The sequence below is a fragment of the Scyliorhinus torazame genome, chromosome 22, assembly GCF_047496885.1.
Source record: "Scyliorhinus torazame isolate Kashiwa2021f chromosome 22, sScyTor2.1, whole genome shotgun sequence".
NCBI classification, from domain to species: domain Eukaryota; kingdom Metazoa; phylum Chordata; class Chondrichthyes; order Carcharhiniformes; family Scyliorhinidae; genus Scyliorhinus; species Scyliorhinus torazame.
The window spans coordinates 50362960-50389147 of NC_092728.1; the positions used below are offsets into that span (position 1 = coordinate 50362960).

At 47.6% G+C, this 26188-nt stretch overlaps 1 protein-coding gene across 3 annotated transcripts in view; it reads left to right on the forward strand.

Annotated features, from left to right (window-relative positions):
- Window positions 1-26188, forward strand: part of pnpla7b (patatin-like phospholipase domain containing 7b) — a 473312-nt gene that overhangs the window by 428212 nt on the left and 18912 nt on the right. For all 3 annotated transcript variants that reach the window (XM_072488205.1, XM_072488203.1, XM_072488204.1), the window contains one exon: window positions 22087-22168. In XM_072488205.1, coding sequence (XP_072344306.1) covers window positions 22087-22168 — 82 coding nt within the window. The remainder of the gene's footprint in view (window positions 1-22086; window positions 22169-26188) is intronic.

The following is a 26188-nucleotide window of genomic DNA, read 5'->3' on the forward strand; positions in this document are numbered from 1 at the left end:
GGTGATGACCTGCGTAAAATCTGACCTATTCTGTGCTGCTATTAGGCCATGGATCTTAACCATTAACAGTGTGCTAAACCTTTCCCTTTTTCTCCTTTGCCCAATATTATTCCCATACCTCCTGCATGCTAAGTAGGAACTTTAAGTCCTCTCTATGGGCCACAGTTACGAGTTTCTTTGTGCCATTTCACATCAATGAATATTGTTTTTTTGACTATCTACATTTTTTCATACATTTATTGTCCATGGTCGAAGCATGAAATTAAAGGTTTGGGATACCCTCTAGGTTCCTGCCGCCCCAATCTTGCAGCAATTTTGCGCTGGGTGGACAAGGCCTTGGATGGGATGCCTGCCTCTGCCCCAGTTGAGGCCATTTCGCTACTTAAGGGCTGTTTCCCTTCCAGCCTAAATTTTGAGGCTGGCGGGAGCATTTACTGAGTGTAGGAGAAGCCCAGAAATGAATGGGTTTGGACCTTGGGTGGGAAGGGTAGGTGGGTGACACCTCCATCAGGAGCCCTCTCCTGATGTCAGGCTCCCCAGATACATCTCCTGCCATCTAGTCCCGGGACTAATAGAATTTACAGTGCAGAAGGAGACCATTCGGCCCATCGAGTCTGCACCGGCACTTGGAAAGAGCACCCTACTTAAGCCCACGCCTCCACCCTATCCCTGCAACCCAGTAACCCCATCGAACCTTTTAAGGGGCAATTTAGCATGGCCAGTCCACTTAACCGGTCCATCTTTGAACTATGTGTGGAAACTGGAGCACCCGGAAGAAACCCACGCAGACACGGGGAGAAAGTGAAAACTCCACACAGTCACCCGAGGCCAGAATTGAACCTGGGACCCTGGAGCTGTGAGGCAGCAGTGCTCACCACTGTGCCACCATGCTGCCCCAGAAGGAGGCCATTCAGCCCATCGAGTCTGCACCAGCCCTTGCTCCGATAGAGCACCCTACCTAGGCACAATTTCCCCCCCCCTATCCCCGTAACCCGACCTAACCTTTTGGGGCAAAACTATCATGGCCAGTCCACCTAACCTGCACATCTTTGGACTGTGGGAGGGAACTTGAGCACCCGGAGGAAACCCACACAGACACAGGGATAAAGTGTAAACTCCACACAGGCATTCACCCGATTTTGGAATGGAACCCTGGTCCCTGGTGCTTTGAGGCTAACCACTGCCACCATGCTGATGACTATGGCTCAGGCATGATTCATATTAGCATTGCATTGAAACTGTCAGCGGAAAGTCGAATGAAGGTAGAAAAGAGGATAAAACTATTTGGTTCATAGCAAAAACAAACTGGCAATTAAATATACTTTCAGACGAAGATGTCTGAATTAATCATGGTTACATCGTTGGAGATGATGCTTGCTGGAAAGGCTGAAGAGAAGGAGCTTTGAAAACCATGCTGTGCATGTCCTGAGACTAAGAAAGTCAGGAATGCCTGTATTATTGAGAGAGGGGAGGAGAACTGCAAAGACTTAAAGCTCATAAAGAGTGCATGAGGACATTGGCATTTAAGATCTGATCAGGCAGTGTTTTGGAGGTGTATGTGGATTGTGGTGTGCATTAAATCAATGTGCGCTGTGCTGCCTGAAGTTGAATGAAGATGAGTTTATGTGGCTACTTTGCTGCACCAATGAACTGTTACGTCAAAAGCTGGAAGGGAAAACTTGTCTTCGGTGATTTGTTCCAGTTATATAAAATCAAAGATACTTGAAAATGTATATGATTTATCTTTTTTTTAATAAACATTTTCTTGAGGTATTTTTCGTTTTACAACAACAGAATAGACAATGTACATGAATCTATAAACATAGTGCAAAAGCCGTCTTTCTCCCTTACAGGTCCCACCTTTATTAACCCACTACTCTAAGCTAGTAACCCCCCCCCCCCCACCCTTCTGCTGACGATTACTTTTCCGCAAAGAAGTCGACGAACGGTTGCCACCTTCGGGCGAACCCGAACAGTGACCTTCTCAAGGTGAACTTGATTTTCTCCAAACAGAGAAAGCCAGCCATGTCCGTTAGCCAGGTCTCCGACTTCCGGAGCTTTGAGTCCCTCCAAGCTAATAATATCTGTCTCCGGACTACCAGGGAAGCAAAGGTCACAACGTCTGCCTCTTTCTCCTCCTGGATTCCCGGATCTTCCAACACCCCGTAAATCGCCACCTCCGGACTCGGTGCCACCCTTGTTTTTAACACCGTGGACATGACGTCTGCAAACCCCTGCCAAAATCCCCTGAGCTTCGGACATGTCCAGAACATGTGGACATGGTTCGCTGGTCCTCCCACACACTTTGCACACCTATCTTCTACCCCAAAGAACCTGCTCATCCGGGCCACTGTCATGTGAGCCTGGGGAACGACCTTGAATTGTATCAGGCTGAGCCTGGCACATGTTGTGGAAGCGTTGACTCAACTCAACCCGTCCGCCCATAGACCATCCTCTATCTCTCCTCCCAACTCCTCCCATTTGTGCTTCAGCTCCTCAGTCTGCATATCCTCTGGCCCCATGAGTTCCTTATAGATGTCAGAGACTCCCTTCTCCCACCCACCCTCTGGAAATTGCCCTGTCCTGTATCCCCCTTGGTGGTAGGAGCGGGAAGGTTGGAACCTGCCTACGTAGGAAGTCCCGCACCTGCAGGTACTTGAATTCATTTCCCCTCGCCAATCCAAATTTGTCCTCCAGCTGCCTCAGGCTAGGAAAGCTCCCCTCTATAAACATATCCCCCATCCTCTCAATCCCTGCCCTCTGCCATCTCCGGAACCCTCCACCCAGCCTTCCCGAGGTAAACTGGTGATTATTACAGATTGGAGACCAGATCAAAGCTCCCTCCGCTCCCACATGTTTCCTCCATTGCCCCCAGACTCTCAGGGCCGCCACCTGGTGGAGTACCATGCCGGCAGGAACGGAAGAGGCGCCGTTATCAATGCCCCCAAGCCGGTGCCCTTACATGAGGCTGCATCCATACACTCCCATGCCGACCCTTCCCCACCACCCACTTCCTGATCATGGCTATATTCGCCGCCCAATAGTAATTACTGAAGTTTGGCAGCGCAAGCCCTCCCTCTCCCCGGCTCCGCTCAAGCATCCCCCTCTTTACTCGCGGGTGTTGCCCGCCCATACAAAGTCAGTAATTACTTTGCTGACCCGTTTAAAAAAGGACCACGGAATAAAGATGGGGAGACACTGAATCACAAACCGGAATCTCGGGAGAACAGGCATCTTCACTGTCTGTACCCTCCCAGCTAGTGACAATGGGAGCGCGTTCCACTTTCGAAAATCGTCCTTCATTTGGTCCACTAGTCGGGCCAGATTTCGTTTGTGCAGCCGACCCATTCCCACGCCACTTGGATGCCTAGATACCGAAAGCTTCCCCCTACCACTCTAAACGGCAGTTCCCCCAGTCGCCTCTCCTGTCCCCTCGCCTGGACCGTAAACATCTTACTTTTCCCCATATTTAGTTTATACCCCGAAAACCGGCCAAATTCCCCTGGAACCCTCCTGATTTCTTCCATTTCCTCTGCTGGGTCCAATTCATACAGGAGCAGGTCCTCTGCGTGAAGCGAGACTCTGTGTTCCACTCCCCCTCCCTTTCCCCCAGACCAGCCCCTTGAAGCTCTCTGTGCAATTGCCAGCAGCTTTATGGCTAACGCGAACAACAGTGGGGAGAGGGGACATCCCTGTCTCGCCCTCCGAGACAGCCTAAAATAGTCCGATGTTGTCCTATTCGCCCGTACACTCGCCACAGGAGCCTGATACAGCAGCCTGACCCAGTCAATAAAGCCCCACCCAAATCCGAACAGTCCCAGTACCTCCCACAGATATTCCCATTCTACTCGATCAAAGGCCTTCTCTGCATCCAATGCGATCACTACCTCCACCTTCCGGGGGCATCATGATCACGTTTAACTGCCTTCTTATATTGGCCATCAATTGCCTTCCCTTAACAAACCCTGTCTGGTCTTCCACAATAACGTCCGGAACACAATCCTCAATCCTAGAGGACAAAATTTTGGCCAGCAGTTTAGCGGCCACATTCAATAGGAATATCGGCCTATAGGACCCACACAGCTCCGGGTCCTTGACCCGCTTCAGGATCAGCAAAATCGTGGCATGTGATATCGTCGGGGAAAACACCCCTCTCTCCCTTGCCTCATTAAATGTCCTCATTAACAGCGGCCCCAATATCCCAGAGAACTTTTTATAGAACTCCACTAGGTACCCATCCGGCCCCAGGGCTTTACCCGACTGCATGGCCTTCAGACCCTCCGCTATCTCTTCCATCCCGATCGGGGCCCCCAGCCTTTCAACCAGCTCCCCATCCACCTTCGCGAAATTCAGCCCCCCTAGGAAGTGCCTCATCCCCTACAGCCCAGCTGGGGGTTCCAACCCGTACAGCCTGCTATAAAACTCCTTAAATGCCTTATTCACCCCTGTTGAGTGTCTCACCGGGTTCCCGTCTCTGCCCTGTCCACCTTCTCCCTGTGGACCCGTATCGAGATCAGCTCCCCTCTGACCACCCGCCTTCAGTGCTCCCCAGACCACCGCTGCAAAAATCTCCCCCCGTGTCATTGACCTCCAGATAGTTCTGAATACATTTCCTCAACCACCCGCACACCTCTTTGTCAGCTAAAAGTCCCACGTCAGCTCGGGCGCTGGTTACCGTTTTTACTAACATGTAGACAGTGCGGGGCATGGTCTGAGATTGTGATCGCCGAGTACCCCGTGTCCACCACCCCCGTCAGTAGAGCCCTGCTCAGAATAAAGAAATCAATCCGGGAGTACTCTTCATGCACGTGCGAGTAGAAGGACAACTCCCTCGGCTGCCCAAATCTCCATTGTTCCCCCCCCCCCCCACCCCACCACACACACACAATCTGCTCCATGAACCCTTTTCGTTCCTTTTTCCAAGCCAGGGTCAATAACTGTGTTGAAGACCCCTCCCATGACCAACTTATGCGAGTCCAGGTCCGGTATCTTCCCCAGCATCCTCTTTATAAACTCCACATCATCCCAATTTGGCGCATACACATTTACTAGTACCACCTGCACCCCCTCCAATTTCCCACTGACCATAATGTACCGGCCTCCCACATCCAAAACTATCTTTCCCACCTCAAACACCACTCGTTTGTTGATCAGGATCGCAACCCCTCTAGTCTTCGAGTCCAGTCCCGAGTGAAAAACCTGTCCGACCCAACCTTTCCTTAATCTAATCTGGTCAGCTACTCTTAAGGTGCGTCTCCTCCAGCATTACCACGTCCGCCTTTAGCCCTCTCAAATGCGCGAACACGCCCATTTAGCCCTCGTATATTCCAGGTGATCAGTCTAGTTGGGGGGCTCAACGCCTCCCCCCTTCGCCGATCAGCCATCCCCTTTCTTGGGCCAGTCTCCAGCCCATGCCCCACGCCTCCACCGGCCCGCCGCCAGGCAGCCTCCGCACCCGACCTCCTTTCTGTCCCTCAGCAAAATTTCCTCCCTCGTCAGCAGAACATTTCCTCCCCCACCCCCCCCCCCCCACCCCACCCCCCCCACCCCCAGTAACAGCACAATATAAATCAACCCCGTTGATAAGCCTAACGCCTGCTCACCCCCCACTACACTTCCGTGAGCTAGCCCGCCCAACTGGCTTGGTGGCTCCCGCCCCTGGCGCAAGATATTCTCCCATCTATTGTTCCCTCCCGCCCCCTGCTCATACACACATATTCAAATGAAAAACAATCCTGACACAATTGCCTGACAGAAAAAAAAACCCAATAAACAAAGAAAAAATCAAGCAAAAGATCCAGCATCTAACCAAACACACCTCCGTCCCCCAACAGGGCAAATGTAAACTTTAACTCACTCAGCTCTGCAACTGGCCCCAAATCAATACAGAAGGCATTACAAATAACGTCCACAAAATAAAAAATTAGAAACTTTTTTTTAAAAAACATGAACGTCGCAACACAGTTAAAAGTTCCCAGTCCGCCACCAGTCCTTTCCTTTTCGCGAATTCCAGCGCTGCTTCAGGCGACTCAAAATAAAAATGTTGCTTCTCATATGTGACCCAGAGACGGGCCGGATCCAACGGTCCAAACTTCACCATTTTCTTAAAAAGGGTCGACCTTATCTGGTCAAACCCCGCTCTTCATCCAGCAGAGGACAGTAGAGCAGAGCTGCTGATTGGCTGTCGTGGGGGAAATTTGCATACGTGCATTGTGGTCACCGTAACTTGAAGGTGTACCTGTGCAAGAGACCCTAGCTGTTCAAGTGAAGACAAGCATCCAGCAGAGGGCAGTAGAGTGGAGCTGCTGATTGGCGGTTGCAGGGGAAATTTGCATACGTGCATTGTGGTCACCGTAACTTGAAGGTGTACCTGTGCAAGAGACCCTAGCTGTTCAAGTGAAGGCAAGCATCCAGCAGAGGGCAGTAGAGTGGAGCTGCTGATTGGCGGTTGCGGGAGGAATTTGCATACGTGCATTGTGGTCACCGTAACTTGAAGGTGGTTTGTGGAGGAGCTGTTGTCAAGTGACACTTAAACCCGAAACACTTCTTCAGTGTTTCCCTCCCTACCCCCTCCTCTAACCCAAAAAAAAACAACCACTGTAAGGATCCCAGCCGAGAGGAAGGCTCGAGGGCAGGTAGAAGTAGAAAGAGGTTGAACCGTGACGTCACAGTCTGCAGGTAAGTGATTGACTGATGACTGGTGAGTAGTTTTTCTTTTCCCTGAGGTGTTATCATGTGGGGCGCAGTGGTTGCTGAGTGAGTGCTTGCTGAGAAGGGGAGTAAATTTTTTAAAAACTTACTGTAGGGAGTTTCCAGCTGAATCCAGTCAGAGTGAGGACAGAGTGACTGCTGGGTAAGTAGTAAAGATTTAAATTGTTTGCGCAGGCCCATAACAGCTGATTGCTGTTTTTGTGTGGGGCGCAGTGGTTGCTGGTTAAGTGTTTTATTTTTACCAGTATTTAGGTTGGGCAGTTTCTAAACCCTAGACACTTGTAGTGTCCCCCATCCTTCCACCTCCTTTAACCTAAGGGGTAGAGTGAATAACAGATCAGCTCTTTTTTTTAATCTAGAGGGATGGCAGGGAAGGCAGTGCTATGTTCCTCCTGGAGAATGTTTGAGGTGAGGGACGCCGTCAGTGTCCCTGCTGTTTTCATCTGTGGGAAGTGCACCCATCTCCAGCTCCTCAGAAACCGCGTTAGGGAACTGGAGCTGGAGCTGAATGAACTTTGCATCTTTCAGGAGGCAGAGGTGGTTATAGATAGAAGCTTCAGGGATGTAGTTACTCCAAAGAATAAAGATAGATGGGTGATGGTGAGAGGGGCTGGGAGGAAGCAGTCAGTACAGGGATCCCCTGTGGTCGTTCCCCTTAGTATCAAGTATACTGCTTTGGATACTGTTGGGGGGGGGGTGACTTACCAGGGGTAAGCTATGGGGTACAGGTCTCTGGCACAGAGTCTGTCCCTGTTGCTCAGAAGGGAACGGGGAGAGGAGTAGAGCATTAGTCATTGGAGACTCCATAGTTGGGGGATAGATAGGAGATTCTGTGGCAACGAGAGAGACTTGGTATGTTGCCCCCCAGGTGCCAGGGTCCATGATGTCTCGGATCATGTTTTCGGGATCCTTAAGGCGGAAGGGGAGCAGCCCCAAGTCGTGGTCCACATAGGTACCAACTACATAGGTAGGAAAAGGGATAGGGATGTAAGGCAGGAATTCGGGGAGCTAGGGTGGAAACTTAGATCTAGGACAAACAGAGTTATTATCTCTGGGTTGTTACCCGTGCCACGTGCTAGCGAGATGAGGAATAGGGAGAGAGAGGAGTTGAACACGTGGCTACAGGGATGGTGCAGGAGGGAGGGTTTCAGATTTCTGGATAATTGGGGCTCATTCTGGGGTCGGTGGGACCTCTACAATGGGATGGTCTACACCTGGACCAGAGGGGTACCAATATCCTGGGGGGGAAATTTGCTAATGCTCTTTGGGATGGTTTAAACTAGTTCAGCAGGGGATTGGGAACCTGAATTGTAGCTCCAGTACACAGGAAGTTGAGAGTAGTGAGGTCATGAGTAAGTTTTCAAAGTTGCAGGAGTGTACCGGCAGGCAGGAAGGTGGTTTGAAGTGTGTCTTCTTCAATGCCAGGAGCATCCGGAATAAGGTGGGTGAACTTGCGGCATGGGTTGGTACCTGAGACTTCGATGTTGTGGCCATTTCGGAGACATGGATAGAGCAGGGACAGGAATGGTTGTTGCAGGTACCGGGGTTTAGATATTTCAGTAAGCTCACGGAAGATGGTAACAGAGGGGGAGGGGTGGCGTTGTTAGTCAAGGACAGTATTACGGTGGCAGAAAGGACGTTTGATGAGGACTCGTCTACTGAGGTAGTATGGGCTGAGGTTAGAAACAGGAAAGGAGAGGTCACCCTTTTAGGGGTTTTCTATAGGCCTCCGAAAAGTTCCAGAGATGTAGAGGAAAGGATTGCAAAGATGATTCTGGATAGGAACGAAAGCAACAGGGTAGTTGTTATGGGGGACTTTAACTTTCCAAATATTGACTGCAAACGCTATAGTTCGAGTACTTTACATGGGTCCATTTTTGTCCAATGTGTGCAGGAGGGTTTCCTGACATAGTATGTAGATAGGCCAGTGAGAGGCAAGGCCATATTGGATTTGGTACTGGGTAATGAACCAGGACAGGTGTTAGATTTGGAGGTAGGTGAGCACTTTGGTGATAGTGACCACAATTCGATTACGTTTACTTTAGTGATGGAAAGGGATAGGTATATACCGCAGGGCAAGAGTTATATCTGGAGGAAAGGCAATTATGATGCGATGAGGCAAGATTTAGGACGCATTGGATGGAGAGGAAAACTGCAGGGGATGGGCACAATGGAAATGTGGAGCTTGTTCAAGGAACAGCTGCTGCATATCCTTGATAAGTATGTTCCTGTCAGGCAGGAAGGAAGTGGCCGAGCGAGGGAACCGTGGTTTACTAAAGCAGGCGAAATACTTGTCAAGAGGAAGAAGGAGGCTTGTGTAAAGATGAGACATGAAGGTTCAGTTAGGGCGCTCGAGAGTTACAAGTTAGCTAGGAAGGACCTAAAAAGAGAGCGAAGAAGAGCCAGGAGGGGACATAAGAAGTCTTTGGCAGGTAGGATCAAGGATAACCCTAAAGCTTTCTATAGGTATGTCAGGAATAAAAGAATGACTAGGGTAAGAGTAGGGCCAGTCAAGGACAGTAGTGGGAAGTTGTGCGTGGAGTCCGAGGAGATAGGAGAGGTGCTAAATGAATATTTTTTGTCAGTATTCACACAGGAAAAAGACAATGTTGTCGAGGAGAATACTGAGATTCAGGCTACTAGACTAGAAGGGCTTGAGGTTCATAAGGAGGAGGTGTTAGCAATTCTGGAAAGTGTGAAAATAGATAAGTCCCCTGGGCCGGATGGGATTTATCCTAGGATTCTCTGGGAAGCTAGGGAGGAGATTGCTGAGCCTTTGGCTTTGATCTTTATGTCATCTTTGTCTACAGGAATAGTGCCAGAAGACTGGAGGATAGCAAATGTTGTCCCCTTGTTCAAGAAGGGGAGTAGAGACAACCCCGGTAACTATAGATCAGTGAGCCTTACTTCTGTTGTGGGCAAAGTCTTGGAAAGGTTTATAAGAGATACGATATATAATCAACTGGAAAGGAATAATTTGATTAGAGATAGTCAACACGGTTTTGTGAAGAGTAGGTCGTGCCTCACAAACCTTATTGAGTTCTTTGAGAAGGTGAGCAAACAGGTGGATGAGGGTAAAGCAGTTGATGTGGTGTCTATGGATTTCAGTAAAGCGTTTGATAAGGTTCCCCACGGTAGGCTACTGCAGAAAAAACAGAGGCATGGGATTCAGGGTGATTTAGCAGTTTGGAACAGATATTGGCTAGCTGGAAGAAGACAAAGAGTGGTGGTTGATGGGAAATGCTCAGCTGGAGTCCAGTTACTAGTCGTGTACCACAAGGATCTGTTTTGGGGCCACTGCTGTTTGTCATTTTTATAAATGACCTGGAGGATGGCGTAGAAGGATGGGTGAATAAATTTGCAGATGACACTAAAGTCGGTGGAGTTGTGGACAGTGCGGAAGGATGTTACAAGTTACAGAGGGACATAGATAAGCTGCAGCGCTGGGCTGAGAGGTGGCAAATGGAGTTTAATGCAGAAAAGTGTGAGGTGATTCATTTTGGAAGGAATAACAGGAAGATATTTGTTCTTAAGGGCAGCACGGTAGCATTGTGGATCGCACAATTGCTTCACAGCTCCAGGGTCCCAGGTTCGATTCCAGCTTGGGTCACTGTCTGTGCGGAGTCTGCACGTCCTCCCGTGTCTGCGTGGGTTTCCTCCGTGTGCTCTGGTTTCCTCCCACAGTCCAAAGATGTGCAGGTTAGGTGAATTGGCCAATGATAAATTGCCCTTGATGTCCAAAATTGCCCTTGGTGTTGGGTGGAGGTGTTGAGTTTGGGTAGGGTGCTCTTTCCAAGAGCCGGTGCAGACTCAAAGGGCCGAATGGCCTCCTTCTGCACTGTAAATTCAATGATAATCTATGATTAATCTAGGACAAATGTTCGGCACAACATCGTGGGCCGAAGGGCCTGTTCTGTGCTGTTTTTTCTATGTTCTATGATAGAGTACTGGGCTAATGATAAGATTTTTGGCAGTGTGGATGAGCAGAGAGACCTCGGAGTCCATGTACATAGATCCCTGAAAGTTGCCACCCAGGTTGAGAGGGCTGTTAAGAAGTCGTACGGTATGTTAGCTTTTATTGGTAGAGGGATTGAGTTTCGGAGCCATGAGGTCATGTTGCAGCTGTACAAAACTCTGGTGCGGCCGCATTTGGAGTATTGCGTGCAATTCTGCTCGCTGCATTACAAGAAGGATGTGAAAGCATTGGAAAGGGTGCAGAGGAGATTTACCAGAATGTTGCCTGGTATGGAGGGAAGATCTTATAAGGAAAGGCTGAGGGACTTGAGGCTGTTTTCGTTAGAGAGAAGGTTAAGAGGTGACTTATTTGAGGCATACAAGATGATCAGAGGATTAGATGGGGTGGACAGTGAGAGCCTTTTTCCTCGGATGGTAATGTCTAGCACGAGGGGACATAGCTTTAAATTGAGGGGAGATAGATATAGGACAGATGTCAGAGGTAGGTTCTATACTCGGAGAGTAGTAAGGGCGTGGAATGCCCTGCCTGCAACAGTAGTGGACTCGCCAACACTAAGGGCATACAAATGGTCATTGGATAAACATATGGACGATAAGGGAATAGTGTAGATGGGCTTTAGAGTGGTTTCACAGGTCGGCGCAACATCGAGGGCCGAAGGGCCTGTACTGCGCTGTTATGTTCTATGTTCTCCTGGCCACCTCCGCACTCGGGTCCTGATAGATCCACAGGATACTGTTGTCCCATTTACAGCTCCGTAAAATACGCCCACTGTAAAATACGCTCCTTATCCAAGTACCTGTGGAATCTCACCACCATTGCCCTCGGGGGGGTCTCCCATTCGCGGCTTCCTCGCGAGTGCTCTGTGAGCCCTGTTCACCTTCAAGGGACGGGGGAATGACCCATCCCCCAGCAGCTTCTCGAACATGCCCGCTATGTATGCCCCAGCATCCGCTCCTTCGAACCCCTCCAAGAGCCCAACGATTCTCAAGTTCTGCTGGCGGGACCTAGTCTCCAGTCCTCCACCTTCTCCAGGAGCCTTTTCTGCTGGTCTCTTAGCATCCCCACCTCCAACTCCACCGCAGTGTGATGTTCCTCCTGGTCAGCCAGCGACTGCTCTATTTTCTGGATCGCCCGATCTTGGGCGTCCAGTCTAAGCTCCAGCCACACGATTGCCCCTTTATTTGGGTCCAAACAATCCTGCTTCTGCTTGGCGAAGTCCTCCTGGATAACTTGCATCAGCTGCTCCGTTGACCGCTGGGCCGCCAAACCAGAGCTCCGGCCCTCCGCCATGTTATCTCCCACTGCAACTTCAGCCCAAGCCTTCTCTGTTCTTCTGTTTCTGCCTTTGCGAGCACTTCTAGTCCTCCTCTCCATGCACCGATATGGGAATCCAGTACACAATTGCCTCTGTCATCGATTTTTCAAATCAAGTCCGGCAAAAAAATCGGGGCGAAAGGTCCAAAAGTCCGACCCGAGCGGGAGCCATCAAATGTGCGACTTACTCCTTCAGAGTCGCCACCGGAAGTCATGATTTATCTTTTAATAACAGTTTGAAGCTCCTCATCTGTCCACTGCAGCTCTTGTTGCTGCAGGGTCTTGAGAGCTGCCGGTCAATCAGATTGGCCAGCAGAGCTCTACGGTGGGACTCCCTCCACAGTGATGGGCAGAAGTCCCGTCTGTAGCCAATCAATGCTCAGTCAAGTATGAACTCGTTGCGGGGCAACATCGCCAACTGAAATATTCAGGCCCCTAATACGATCCCAGACCAGACCCCAACAGTGGCTAGGATAGTAGGCAGAAACCCCAATATTTTATTTTAGTCTTGTAAGACTGTGAGGAAAGGATACCTCGCTCCAGGAGAAATTTCACAAAGTATAGGGATATGGTATATTAAAACAAACTTTATTACTAATGCTTTTTAATATTGTTAAAATATTTTTAACACTGCACATGAAAATGACTTACAATTACCCCTTAAACAATGCTAATCGATATAATGGCACAGTAACCCTCAACTGCTATCTTTATTCCCAGTCAAACAAAAGAAACACATCTCCGCTCTCAATCCACTATTAGATACAATTAGCACTCAGAATATCTACCAGAGAGTTGTTTTTGAGACTGTTTTATGAAGAAAAGACCTGAATCCTGTCAGAATCATGCAGAAACAGTATTTCTTCAGAAGCTGCTTCTCAGCGTCTTTACGCTCACCTAATCAGACAATTCTGAACTGCTTGGAAATAAACTGATAATCTGTCTGCAGACATATCTTTAACTGAACTGCAATGAGAGTAGATTCTTGACTTCTTCTCATAACTCCATCTAAAACTCATCTCAACAGCTTTTCTGCATAATGCCTGATACCTTAACTCCTCCTTACCAAGCTGAAATCTAATTAACACCACAGGGAATCCCCTTAATCCAAACAAAACTCATTAGCCCAAGCGTTTTACAATGCCTTAATTGCACTCCTGGCTCCCAAATCATTTCAAACCAGAGTTCTTTAAAAATACTACTGCAGCAGACATACACACACTAACGCAGGCGTTTAACCCTTATTTTTGAACAGGACTCTTGTGCTCGCCTTGCAGAATTTTGGTACAATTCCAGTTCTGGAAAACATAAGAACTAGAGGAGCAGGAGTAGGCCATCTGACGTCTCCAGCCTGCTCCGCCAATCAGTGAGATCATGGCTGATCTTTTGTGGACTCAGCTCCACTTTCCGGCCCGAACACCATAACCCTTAATCCCTTTATTCTTCAAAAAACTATCTATCTTTATCTTAAAAACATTCAATGAAGGAGCCTCAACTGCTTCACTGGGCAAGGAATTCCATACATTCACAACCCTTTGGGTGAAGAAGTTCCTCCTAAGCTCAGTCCTAAATCTACTTCCCCTTATTTTGAGGCTATGCCCCCTAGTTCTGCTTTCACCCGCCAGTGGAAACAACCTGCCCGCATCTATCCTATCTATTCCCTTCATAATTTTATATGTTTCTATAAGATCCCCCTTCATCTTTCTAAATTCCAACGAGTACAGTCCCAGTCTACTCAACCTCTCCTCGTAATCCAACCCCTTCAGCTCTGGGATTAACCTAGTTAATCTCCTCTGCACCCTCCAGCGCCAGTACGTCCTTTCGCGGGTAAGGAGACCAAAACTGAGCACAATACTCCAGGTGTGGCCTCACTAACACCTTATACAATTGCAGCATAACCTCCCTAGTCTTAAACTCCATCCCTCTAGCAATTAAGGACAAAACTCCAGTTTGTCTTCTTAATCACCTGTTGCACCTGTAAACCAACGTTTGCGACTCATGCACTAGCACACCCAGGTCTCTCTGCACAGCAGCATGTTTTATTATTTTATCATTTAAATAATAATCCTTTTGCTGTTATTCCGACCAAAATGGATAACCTCACATTTGCCAACATTGTATTCCATCTACCAGACCCTAGCCCATTCACTTAACCTATCCAAATCCCTCTGCAGACTTCCGGTGTCCTCTGCACTTTTTGCTTTACCACTCATCTTAGTGTCGTCTGCAAACTTGGACACATTGCACTTGGTCGCCAACTCCAACTCATCTATGTAAATCATCTATGTAAATTGTGAACAATTGTGGGCCCAACACTGATCCCTGAGGGACAACACTAGCTACTGATTGCCAACCAGAGAAACACCCATTAATCCCCACGCTTTGCTTTCTATTAATTAGCCAATCCTCTATCCATGCTACTACTTTACCCTTAATGCCATGCATCTTTATTTTATGCAGCAACCTTTTGTATGGCATCTTGTCAGAAGCTTTCTGGAACTCCAGATACACCACATCCATTGGCTCTCCGTTATCTACCCCACTGGTAATGTCCTCAAAAATTCCACTAAAGTGGTTCGGCAAGATCTGCCCTTTATGAACCCATGCTGCGTCTGCCCAATGGGACAATTTCCATCCAGATGCCTCGCTATTTCTTCCTTGATGATAGATTCACTGTATCCGCAGTTTCATTCCTGACCCCTCTCACTGGAGACCACTTTAGCCCAGTGTTTCATTAAGCCTTTTCAGACCCTTTGTTAATATTTATGTATTATCTATGTATCTATTAGTTGTTCCTTCACATTGTCATTTGTCCTTCTGTAGCCCCTATTTCACCCACTGTGTGCATGTAACATGACTTGTGAAACGCGATACAGCTCTGTGTGTACCTCAGTCTGGGAACGCTGTCCAGCTCTCTACATAATGGTTTGTCGATGTCTCTCGGTTTCTTTGTGCTACCCTGTATAGAGGGCCGTGCTTCAGCCAACATGGAAAAACATTGGGACACTTCGAGGTCAACACATTTCTGGTATTGCAATACTTCTGCCAGTTACTTCAGGTTTACTGTGTTGAGTTGTTTTTTCTGACTCTGGTCATAAATAATCCACCACAAATTATTTCACAATGTCATTACACTGAAGGTAGCCACACTCCACGCCAGTGCGCACACCATGATGAATGCTGCTTCCTTGGTAATCATCGTCAGTCTTTTTCTTTGTGACCTTTTCGGCTCCTTTACACAGCATTAACTTATTGAAATGCCATCCACTAACTTACTTTAAGTGGCTCATTACTAACTGGCACGTAGAGATTTCACAGTGATGTTGTTCTTTCTCATCACCGACCTCGATTCCCTTCTTTTCTCCGATAAGAGGCCAGTTTTCCTCCGTACTTATAAAGCTGGATGGATGTGAACTGCTTTTGCGCTCTGTCACATTATTACTGAGGCAATGACCATTGAGTTTGGACACCCCTCATCTCAACTCTTCCCATTACAGTGCGTGGGGGGGGGGGGTTTCACAGCTCATGAGCAAGACAGTGTGTGGTCGGCTATAGTGATGACTGCATGTCCGTGTTTAATGTTGCTTGCTCACACTCTCACTGTTTCTGCCATTAGAATTTGTTTCGCGTGATTAAAATAAGTCGAAAAAGCAGTAACCCGTCCTGAGGCAGTTTTCTGGTCTTCAACATGATGTGGGGTTCTGATTTAACCTTTCATGACGTCAGGAAGTCCCAAAGAACGTTACCGCCAACCAAGTCCTTTTGACGTTGAGTCACTGTTGTAATGTTGGATTACTATTTCAAATACACACTGGCTTTCAGAAACTTCCTGGTCCTTTCGAAAGGTTCACATGGGCTTGGCTGTTGAGTGCTCCTCTCCAAATGCAGTTCTTGGTGTTCCCAGTTGTGTTTGAGGAAACAAGGAAAAGGACCATTCTGATTGCTGGAGACACCAAATTTAAGGTGACTAGCAGTCAGTCGGTGCAGTATAGCTATGGGTGGTGGGGGCGATGCTGATTATTTTGGAAACAAGTTGTGCAAGACCACAGGTTCGTCTTCAGGTGGGATTTCCTTCTTTGGAGTGTTTTCACTTTCTACCTCCCTTCATTCCCACCCTGCATTGATAAACAAAATGAACTGCCACAAGCTCTTTACTTTTTATTATTTTTATTATTTTTTTAATTTAGAGTACCCAATTCCTTTTTTGTCCAATTAAGGGCAATTTAACATGGCCAATCCACCTACCCTATCCCAAGATAATTGAAGTGGGGAGGGCGGTGGATGTTGTTTACATGGACTTCAGTAAAGCCTTTGACAAGGTGCTTCATGACAGACTGGTACAAAAGGTGAATCAGAGGTGAGGTGGTAAGATGGATACAGAACTGGCTCGGTCACAGAGGGCAAAGAGTAGCAGTAGAAGGCTGTTTTTCTGAATGGAAGGTTGTGGCTAGTGGTGTTCCACAGGGATCTGTGCTGGGACCTCTGCTGTTTGTAGTATACATAAACGATTTGGAGGAAAATGTCGCCAGTCTGATTAGTAAGTTCATGGATGACACCAACGTTGGTGGAGTGGCAGATAGTGTTGAGGATTGTCAGAAAATACAGCAGGACATAGGTAGGTTGGAGACTTGGGCGGAGAAATGCCAAATGGCGTTTAGTCCATCAAATGTGAGGGAATGCATTTTGGTAGGTCTCACATAGAGGGGAAATACACCGTAAGTGGCAAAACTCTTAGGAATATAGAAAGTCAGAGAGATCTGGGCATGCAGGTCCACAGATTTTTGAAGCTGGCAACACAAGTGGGCACGGTAGTCAAGAAAGCATTCGGGATGCTTGCCTTCATTGGACGGGGCATTGAGTATAAAAACTGCTAAGTCATGCTACAGTTGTATAGAACTTGGTACGGCCGCACTTGGAATATTTCGCGCAATTCTGGTTGCCACACTACCAGAAGGATGTGGAGGCTTTGGAGACGGTGCAGAGGAGGTTTACCAGGATGTTGCCTGGTCTGGAGGTTGTTAGCTATGTGGAGAGGCTGAATAGACTCAGACTATTTTCATTAGAAAGAAATGAGGTTTAGCGGGTGACCTGATAGAGGTGTACAAGATTATGATGGGCATGGATAGAGTGGATGGGCAGTTACTCTTTCCCAGGGTAGAGGAGTCAGTCACCAGGGGGCATAGGTTTAAGGTCCGTGGGGCAAAGTTTAGAGGAGATGTGTGAGGCAGGTTTTTTATGCAGAGGGTGGTGAGTGCCTGGAATGCGCTGCCAGGGGAGGTTGTGGAAGCAGATACAGTAACAGTGTTCAAAAGGCATCTTGACAAAACACATGGATAGGATGGGTATAGAGGGATACGGCACAAGGAAGTGCTGAGGGTTTTGGCAAAGGTTGGTATCATGACCGGTACAGGCTTGGAGAGCTGAAGGGCCTATTCCTGTGCAGTATTCTTTTTTCTATCCTGCACATCTTTGGGTTGGGGTGAGTGAGACCCAAGCAGACACTGGGAGAATGTGGCGACTAGGGGCTTTTCACAGTAACTTCATTGCAGTGTTAATGTAAGCCTACTTGTGACACTAAAAAATTATGATTATAAACTCCACACGATCAGTGACCCGGGATCGAACCCGGGTCCTCTGTGCCGTGATGCAGCAGTGCTAAACACTGCACCACCGTGCCGCCGCCTAAGCTCTTTAGTTTTAAACCATGGTGTCAGACAATCTGTACCGTTTGATGTCTTTTCACTGAGGTGGTAGATTTAGATGGGAATCATGTAATCGGGGTAAATTGGGCCCTTTCCCCCCCTTGATCACTAGATCAATCAGGGCGAAACGATTGCAGCTAGCTGCAGGGTGATAAGCAGAGGACACCAATTTAAGGTCACTGACAAAAAAAACCAGAAAGTTGGAGGTTCCTGTGATCATCCGCTGATGGTGTCAAGCAGGTGCCAGTGCTTTGGATTGTGGGTATAGCCACACGGTTTTTCAGCACTCTGAGCCAATCTCGTAGCCCCCTTGTTACTTCACTGGCATCAACTGGCTGCCATCTAACATTCTATCCAACATCTATTTGCAGTTACTTCTAACACCAACACCAAAAGTTATGGCACGATGTTCCCTTCTCCACCATGCCACTCCCCCCCCCCAAACTCCTCCCCACATTTTATAACCCAAAGTTAAGAATAAGAGACAAATAGAGCATTACCAATAGACCACAGTGCAGCAAGATAACAGAAGACTTGAACAAGAACAGAGCACAGTCACAAACCACTGCCCCAAGATGTCTGACACAGGAGGCAAAGCACAGACGGTGGCTACGGTCCTCCCAGAAGCAATGCCGTGGGAGATCTGGTCGGTACCTGCCTGAGCCTGGGATCATGTGCAAGCTGTCTGGTTCTGCCGCGCAACACAGCCATTGACAACCAATCAGATGTAGTGAAATAGAATTTCTTACTGTGCACCGCACATTCCTGTGCCCCCTCGAATGAGTCACCAGGAGCCAGCAGCACAATGCATCATGTTTGAAATTTGTTTTGTCTCAACATAGTTCCCATGTAACGGAAGATGAAGAAAACAAAAACCTTGCCGGCCCTGGGTCAGAGACACTAATGTAAATGTGCCTAATTTATATAAATCTTTCTTCCTACTCCCTACCTCATGGGTAATTAGCAACAGTACAAAGAACATTTGAAACCAGAGTAGGCCATTCAGACCCTCGAGTCTGTTCCCTCATTCAATTAAAGCGTGGCTGATCTGTACTTCAACTCCATTCTCTTCCCTTAGTTCCATATCCCTTGATGAATTTATCCAATTCAAAGGCAATTATATCTGTCTTTAAAGTTCCAGTTCTCTAAGCACCCACAGCCTTTAGGGGGAAAGAGACAGATTTCCCGACACTTTGTGTGAGTGGGAGCTTTTTCATTTTTGTCCCTGAATAAATGCAAATTGAGCGGTCAGCTCGAAGTTTAAATATTGCGTCCCCAGCAGAGGAAATTCTTTTAGAAATCGGAATGCGAAGTCCTGCAGACACGGAGCAGCCCGAGCAGCATGTGTGTGGAGAGTTGTTTCTGCTTCCTGGGAGATCCTTCCTGAGAACTGGAAGAGAGCAAATGAACAACACTTAAAAAAACTAAATCGAAACCGGGGAAAGACACACAGGCACACCTACACATGTATGCGTGCATGCGCACCAGCTGTCTCAGGAAAAGAGATTGAATGAGCTGTAAAGTGCTCAAATGGAGAACAGGAGATAGTTAATTATTTACATTCAATAAAATAAGGAAGGAATTTGCCATAATGCACTTTTCATGAGTACAGGATGTCCCAAAGCGCTTCACAGCCAATGAGGTACTTTGTGAAATGCAGTCACTATTGTACTGTAGGGAACGTATCTGACAATTTGTGAAATGCAGACTTTCTCACAGCAATGTGATAATGACTAGATAATCTGTTTGAGCGATGTGGATTGAGGGATCAATATTGGCCAGGAACCTGATCTTTAGCCTCTCGCCCTACATGGAGTGAATTAGCAGAGGTGCAGAAAGACTCTTCGCATGTCAAGCACCTCCTGACTTGCTTCAGACTGGAGGGGAGCGCTGCAAAGTTGGGGGATATTGGCTTAATGGATATGTCAGCAGACGAGGACTCCAGAGACCAGAACTAGTGCTCTGGGACACGAGTTGAAACCTCACCAAAGCACCTACTAAAAACAATGTACAGCATGGAGAGAGGCCCAGAGAGATGTCGGAGACTCTTGCAGCACAGACAGAGGCCATTCAACCCATCATGCCTGTGTCAGCTCTGAAACGGACATCCAGTTAGTCCCACTCCCCTCCTCTTTCCCCATAGCCCTTCAAATGTTACCTTTACAAGTATATATCCAATGCCCTTGTGGAAGTTTCCACTGAACCTGTTTCATCCACGCTTACAGGCAGCGCCTTCCAAGTCGCTGTGTGAAACAAAATCTTCTCAAGTACCCTCCTCTCTTTTCGCAATTATTTTAAAAGATTAAGTTCTTTTGAATCACACTTTTAATCTCTAAAGTATTCGTAAAAAGGTTCTGTGATGCCAACCCTATCATTCCCTTTGCTGTTCTCAGAGGGGCAATGAGTGGAGAGTGGGGGCGGGGTGGGGTTGGGGGGGCAGCTGTACTACAGGCCACTGCAGTTTAACAAGTCTGCAAGGGGGCAAAATAATATTCGCACATCACAGCTGCTCTCTATCTAAGGATTATGCTCCCTGTTACAGCCTGGAGAATCATTCTGCGCCTTAAAGTCAGCAGCAGCTCAAACCAGAGGGAGGCATCAACAATAAAATTATCCATCACGATTTGTCAGTTGAATGCAGTCATTTTGACTCCTCAGCAGATAAATCCCTTCAGTCCATAGTTTAGCTGCCCTTAAGTGGCCGAATTTCACAGAGCTGCAGTTTGATACTGGCATTGTGCGATTACTAATATAGCTGGCTTTTTGTGGGGAGACGATGAGTCAATCCCACTGAGTCAATCCCACTGAGCCTATCACAGGTGAAACAGCATTTTTTTTCCATCCCATTCCCAGTGTTCCGTAACTGATAAATAAAAGTGTTCAAATGCCCCCTATGTTATCTCTGCCAGGTTTCTCACTGCAATGTCCAGGGGATTAATCTCCGTTTGCTGGAGACTCCAGGGAAATCCTGGAGGGTTAGCAACGCTGTGCAGCACTGCATGTTCCACCAGTTCCCAGGGTGTTTGCAAAGTGCTTATGAACGGTGAGTGTGTCCCTCGGTGTGTAGGATCTATGTGTTTACCTGTAGCCACATCGTGGCTGACTCGCTCTCTCCCAAGCGCTGCAATGCCAGCAGGTTCTGAACCTCTTGGTGGCCAGGTTTGGTTGCAGTCTCTTAAGGTTATGGTTACAGCCAGCGTGGCACCGTGCACGGGCCAGTTTTTCAGGCATTACTGTGTAGAAAAGAGGCGTCACTCATTTCGGACAGAGATGAGGAGAATGTATTTCTCTGAGGGTAATGAGTCTTCGGGACTCTTTCACAAAAGGTGATAGAAGCAGAGTTTGAATTTTTCTACGGCAGCAGTAGATTGATTCTTGATTAACAAGGGTTACAAGGTTATTGGGTGGAGGCAGGAGGTTATAATCGGGTCTGCCATGGTCTTATTGAATGGTAGAGCAGCTCAGGGGGCCGAGTGGCCGACTCCCACTCCTAATTCATACATTCGTATGTAGTTCCTTTGGTACTGGAGAGTCGCCAGTCACTCAGTTTGGAATACTCCCATTCGATGGGGCTCTTGGGCATGACCTCCTTACTTTGTGTTTGTGATACTCTCCATGCTGGATCGTTTGGAATACCCATCGAGAGCAGCATTATTTCTGCTCTCCCATTTCTTATGTTAGGGTCAATTCCAGGAGCCCTGGTCAGCAGCTTAGTGATTGATCTCTTGAGGAACAGGACCCGTGGGTGATCCATAGAGTTCCTACAGTGTAGAAGGAGGTCATCCGGCCCATTGAATCTGCACTGATCCTCTGAAAGAGCACCCGACCTAGCTCCTCTCTGTAATCCCACCTAACCTTCACACCTTCGGACAATAAGGGACAATTGAACATGGCCAATCCACCTATCCTGCACATCTTTGAGTTGTGGGGTGAGACCCACGCAGACACGGGGAGAATGTGCAAACACGGACAGTGGCCCGGGGCTCGGATCGAACCGAAGTCCTCAGCACCGTCAGACAGCAGTGTTAACCACTGCGTCACCATGGTGCCATCCCTGGACAGTAATGCTCTGTTAGTGGCTCTGTATAAGTGCAAGTTGTTATTGTGTTGTGAGACTGTTGTTGACATGAGAGGAAAAAGAAAAATGTGGTTGGAAATTCACGAAAACACTGACAATACACAGCTCCAGTCAGTCAAAGGGAGGGGTTAACGATTAGGCTGTGACTGCTCCCGTGAAGTTTCTCTTAGACCCTAACTGGCTTTCTGCGTTTCCCCAGAAAGTTCTCTTTATTTTACTGCCATTTTATCAACACTATGTGCAAAAAAAAAAAACCTTACTCTTTCCCACCTGCCTTGTATAATGTCAGTGTTCCCTTTCCATAGGTTACATGTCCAAACGCCTCCTTCACTGACTTGGCTGAAATCGTGTCCAGAATCGAACCTGCAAAAATGTTAGCTGTGGATGGTGAGTAATGGGTTCTTCGCGCAGTGCATCAACACCTGAAAGCTTAATGTGATGCAGTGCAATCCTTCCCTTACGCCATCTCGTTTCATGTACCTTCATTTCCTTTCCTTGTTAACACCGCTCCCAGCAATGTTATCCCCCAACCTCCCCCACCCCATTGTTTGCCCAACTACCCCCCCCCCCCACCCCCTTCTCTGTGCTTCCAGTCAGTTGGCAGAACATAATTCACTGAAATGTGGAGAATTTTAATTTAAAAAGGAACGTTCCTTATCCTGACAAGTGTTTCAGCGGATGAATTGTTTCCCAGTTTTGATCATCTGTCCACGGTCAAGTTCTCTGTTCTGCCTCTGCTCTTCAATCCTCTTTCTTGCCCACTCTGCCTGTCTGTGCCCCTCTCTGTGCATCTGTCAGATGTGTTCTCAAGCCGGCACCCACCGGTACTTGGGGACCATGAACAGGTTTTGAGGGAGCTTGCAGTAGGGGGTGGGGTAAAGGCGAGTTAGAGGGAGCTGTCACCACCCCCACATCGCTTGCAAAGGCTCCACTCACAGGATCCATTTGCCTCGCCCCCGGCGCTAGCACTGCCTCTTCAGACTGGGCTTAAATCCATAATGTGCCACTGAAGCTGAGCTACAAGGTGGGATCCAGCCGACTGTGTGTGACCCCCTCGATCCCCGCCCCCCCCTCCTCCGTGTTGGCTGTCCGTGGCCTCCTGGTTCTTGTGTCAGGTGTAGGGAGGGGGAAACGGTGCCACAGGAATGTCACATCACCAACAACATCTCACCGGCTGTGGAGAGGATTAAAATGACACGGTGACAATGGGCTCGAATTAAAATGTCACAAAGCAGTTTTAACTATGAACCTGTCTAGAGTGAGTGCAGAAGAGGTTTCCGCGAATGGTTCCGGGGTGAAAAACTTCAGTTATGAAGAGGTATTGGAGAAGTTTGGACTCTTTTCCTTGAAGTGAAGTCTGAGAGGAAATTTGATAGAAGTTTTCAAATTGGTGAGGGATCTGGAAAGAGTAGATAGGGGGAAACTGTTCCCAGTCGTGAAGGGACCGGATTGAAAATAATTGTCAAAAGAAGCAAAAGTGACATGAGAAAAAACATTTTCTCACGAGTGGTTCGGGTCTGGAATGCACTGCCTGAGAATTGTGGTGGTGGCAGGTTCAATCGAGGCATTCAGGAAGGAACGAGATAATTATTTAAAAATGCAGGATTATGGGGAGAAGACAGAAGAATGGCACTTGGTAAAATGTTCATTTGGAGATGCTCTGCATGGGAAGAAATCTGATATTCTGTGTAGGAAAAAACACCCAAGCTTAAATAGGAAAAAAAAGGGAAGGGGGGAGGGAGGGTGCATTTTGGTAGACAATAGCATTGTCCAGTTAACATCCATCATTATGTGACATGACGCAGAGGCGTGCAGGGGCCTGTTGAGCAGCGGGCAGGTGCTGTAGTCACGGGCGTGTTATGAATGGTTACTCTAACACTGTACCCTTGTCATCATGTAAGGTGATGTTCCCTTTAAGACCGGGCTTGGAACTCTGGGGAACTCCGCCTCCGGCTCCGCCCATCTGGGAGCCATATATAAGGGGCCGCCTTGTGGGTGACGTAGCTGTTAGCACACGTCTCGGTACCAGTCTAGTTCTTAGTTTATTAAAACTTTCTTTACCGTTTACACTCCAAGCGTTGTTATTGAGGGTACCACAGGGGGCGTCTGGAATATATTAAACATTGTCTATAATAGAGTCCCCACAGACCCTCCACATTCTGTGTCAAGGACAGGGGCAGCAATGCCTTGGGCGGTGAAGGCTTTGCCCGAAAGACAATCGATGCTTTACACACTGATCTGGGCAAGGGAGATTGTTTCCCAGTGTGCTGTCTTATCCAGCAGCTTTATGGACAGTGGCACTGTATTTTCAAACACAAAATGCTTGTCCCATTTAGTTGCTGAAATAAAACAAAAATAACAAACCTATATTTAAATGTATAACTAAGTTTTACACAGAAAAAAAAATTGTGTTGTTTTACTTGGAGGGTGGGGTGGGGGTTTTATGGAATTTCTATATCCTGGGAGTGGGTGACCACAGAAGGAGAAAGGTTGATTGAGAGTTCCTACTTTCTCCCTGTCACTCAGATTTTCCAGCACATTTTTTCCTCTATCTCTGTCTAATGCTGACCCGTCCCTTTTCCCTTTGTCCTTGGCCCTTTTGTTCTGAAAGCTCTTGTGAATTGCTGTTGCCAGTTTTATAAGTGGTGGAACAGATTACAGAAACATTGTGTTACCATTTTGGTTTCCTGCTCCTCCTCCTCGAGAGCTGTGGCTGACAGTGGGCGGCCCAGTTTCAGACTTAAACAGCTCCTGGCTATATCGCTGCCACCGCTGCTCCTCATGTGTGGCTTTGGCAGCAAACATCCGAGTCTAACCACAGAGGGTATTGTACCCGATCCTGCCCTCCGCACACTGTGTGCACACCCAGTCATTCTAGAATGAGAGGTCATAGTCTTAGGATAAGAGGCAGCAAATTTAAAATGGAGTTGAGGAGGAACTACTTCTCCCAAAGGGTTGTGAAACTGTGGAATTCTCTACCCCCCCCAGAGCGGTGGATGCAGGGACAGTGAGTAAATTTAAGGAGGTGTTGGACAGCTTTTGAATTGGTAAAGGGTTGAAGGGTTATGGAGGCCGGGCAGGATGGTGGAGTGAAGGCTCGGATGGGATCATCTATGTGAATGGCGGAGCAGACTCGATGGGCCAAATGGCCTAATTCTGCTCCTATATCTTATGAACTTATTACCACCCAGCTTCGGTTAGATAACTTAACAAACCCAAAATTCTTCCTTTTCTACCTGTTGATGTAATAAGTTAGAAGTGGGGCTATCCCCTGTATATCGAGTATATATTGGGCACATAGCAACCACTTTATAGTCCAGTTTCCCACAGTTTTGTCTTTGTTTTAACTTCTGTCACTTCAGGGCACAGTTCACAGGCACTGCAACCTCCAATACCCTCCCGTGTTGACCACTAGCTGGGGCTTAGTCCAATGTATAAAGGAACATAGGAGCAGGAATAGGCCATTTGCCTCCTCGAGCCTGCTCCACTCTTCAACTAGATTGTGGCTGATCTTCTACCTCAATGCCATTTTCCCGCACTCTCCACACATCCCTTGATATCTAGAAATCTATCGATTTCTGTCTTGAATATATTAAATGACTAAGCCTCCACAACACTGTGGGGTAGAGAATTCCAAAGATTCACCACCCTCTGAATGAAGAGATTCCTCCTCGTCTCGCTTATAAATGGCCTGCCCACTTGTGTCCCCTGGTTCTAGACGCCTCAGCCGGGGGACATTTTCTTCCGACATCGACCTGTCAAGCCCCGTGACAATTTTGATGAGATCACCTCTCATTGTAGACTCAAGAGTGTATAGTCCCAGTCTCTTCAACCTCTCCTCATTGGACAGGGATTCTCCGGACCCACTGGCAGTGCACCGCCTCCTGCGGATTTCCCAGCAGCATTGGATGGCCTAAATGGAAATTCCAGCAAATGATGCGCCACCTCCTGCCGCTGGGAAGCACGCGGTCGGAGACCAGAGAATCCCGCGTAACTGCATGTTAGCTTTCAGTGACTTTATGAACAAGGACACCCAGGTCCCTTTGAACGTTAACACTTCCCAATCTCCTACCATTTAAGAAATACTTTGCATTTCTTGTTTGCCTACCAAAAGTGGATAACTTCACATTTTTTCACATTATAGTTCATCTGCCATGTTCTTTCCCATTCATTTAGCTTGTCTCATACCCCTCGAAGCTCCTCTGCATCTCCCTCACAACTCACATTTCCACCACTGATTGGCATCCAGTAAACAGTAGATACATGGAGACAGAATTTGAATCACAATCCCTCCGCAAAATATTATACCCCGATGTGGGAAAAGCATGTTTTTAAAAAATTATTTTTATTCAAATCAGGGCATACATAACAACATACAAACAATCATTCAATAATAAAATACATCCC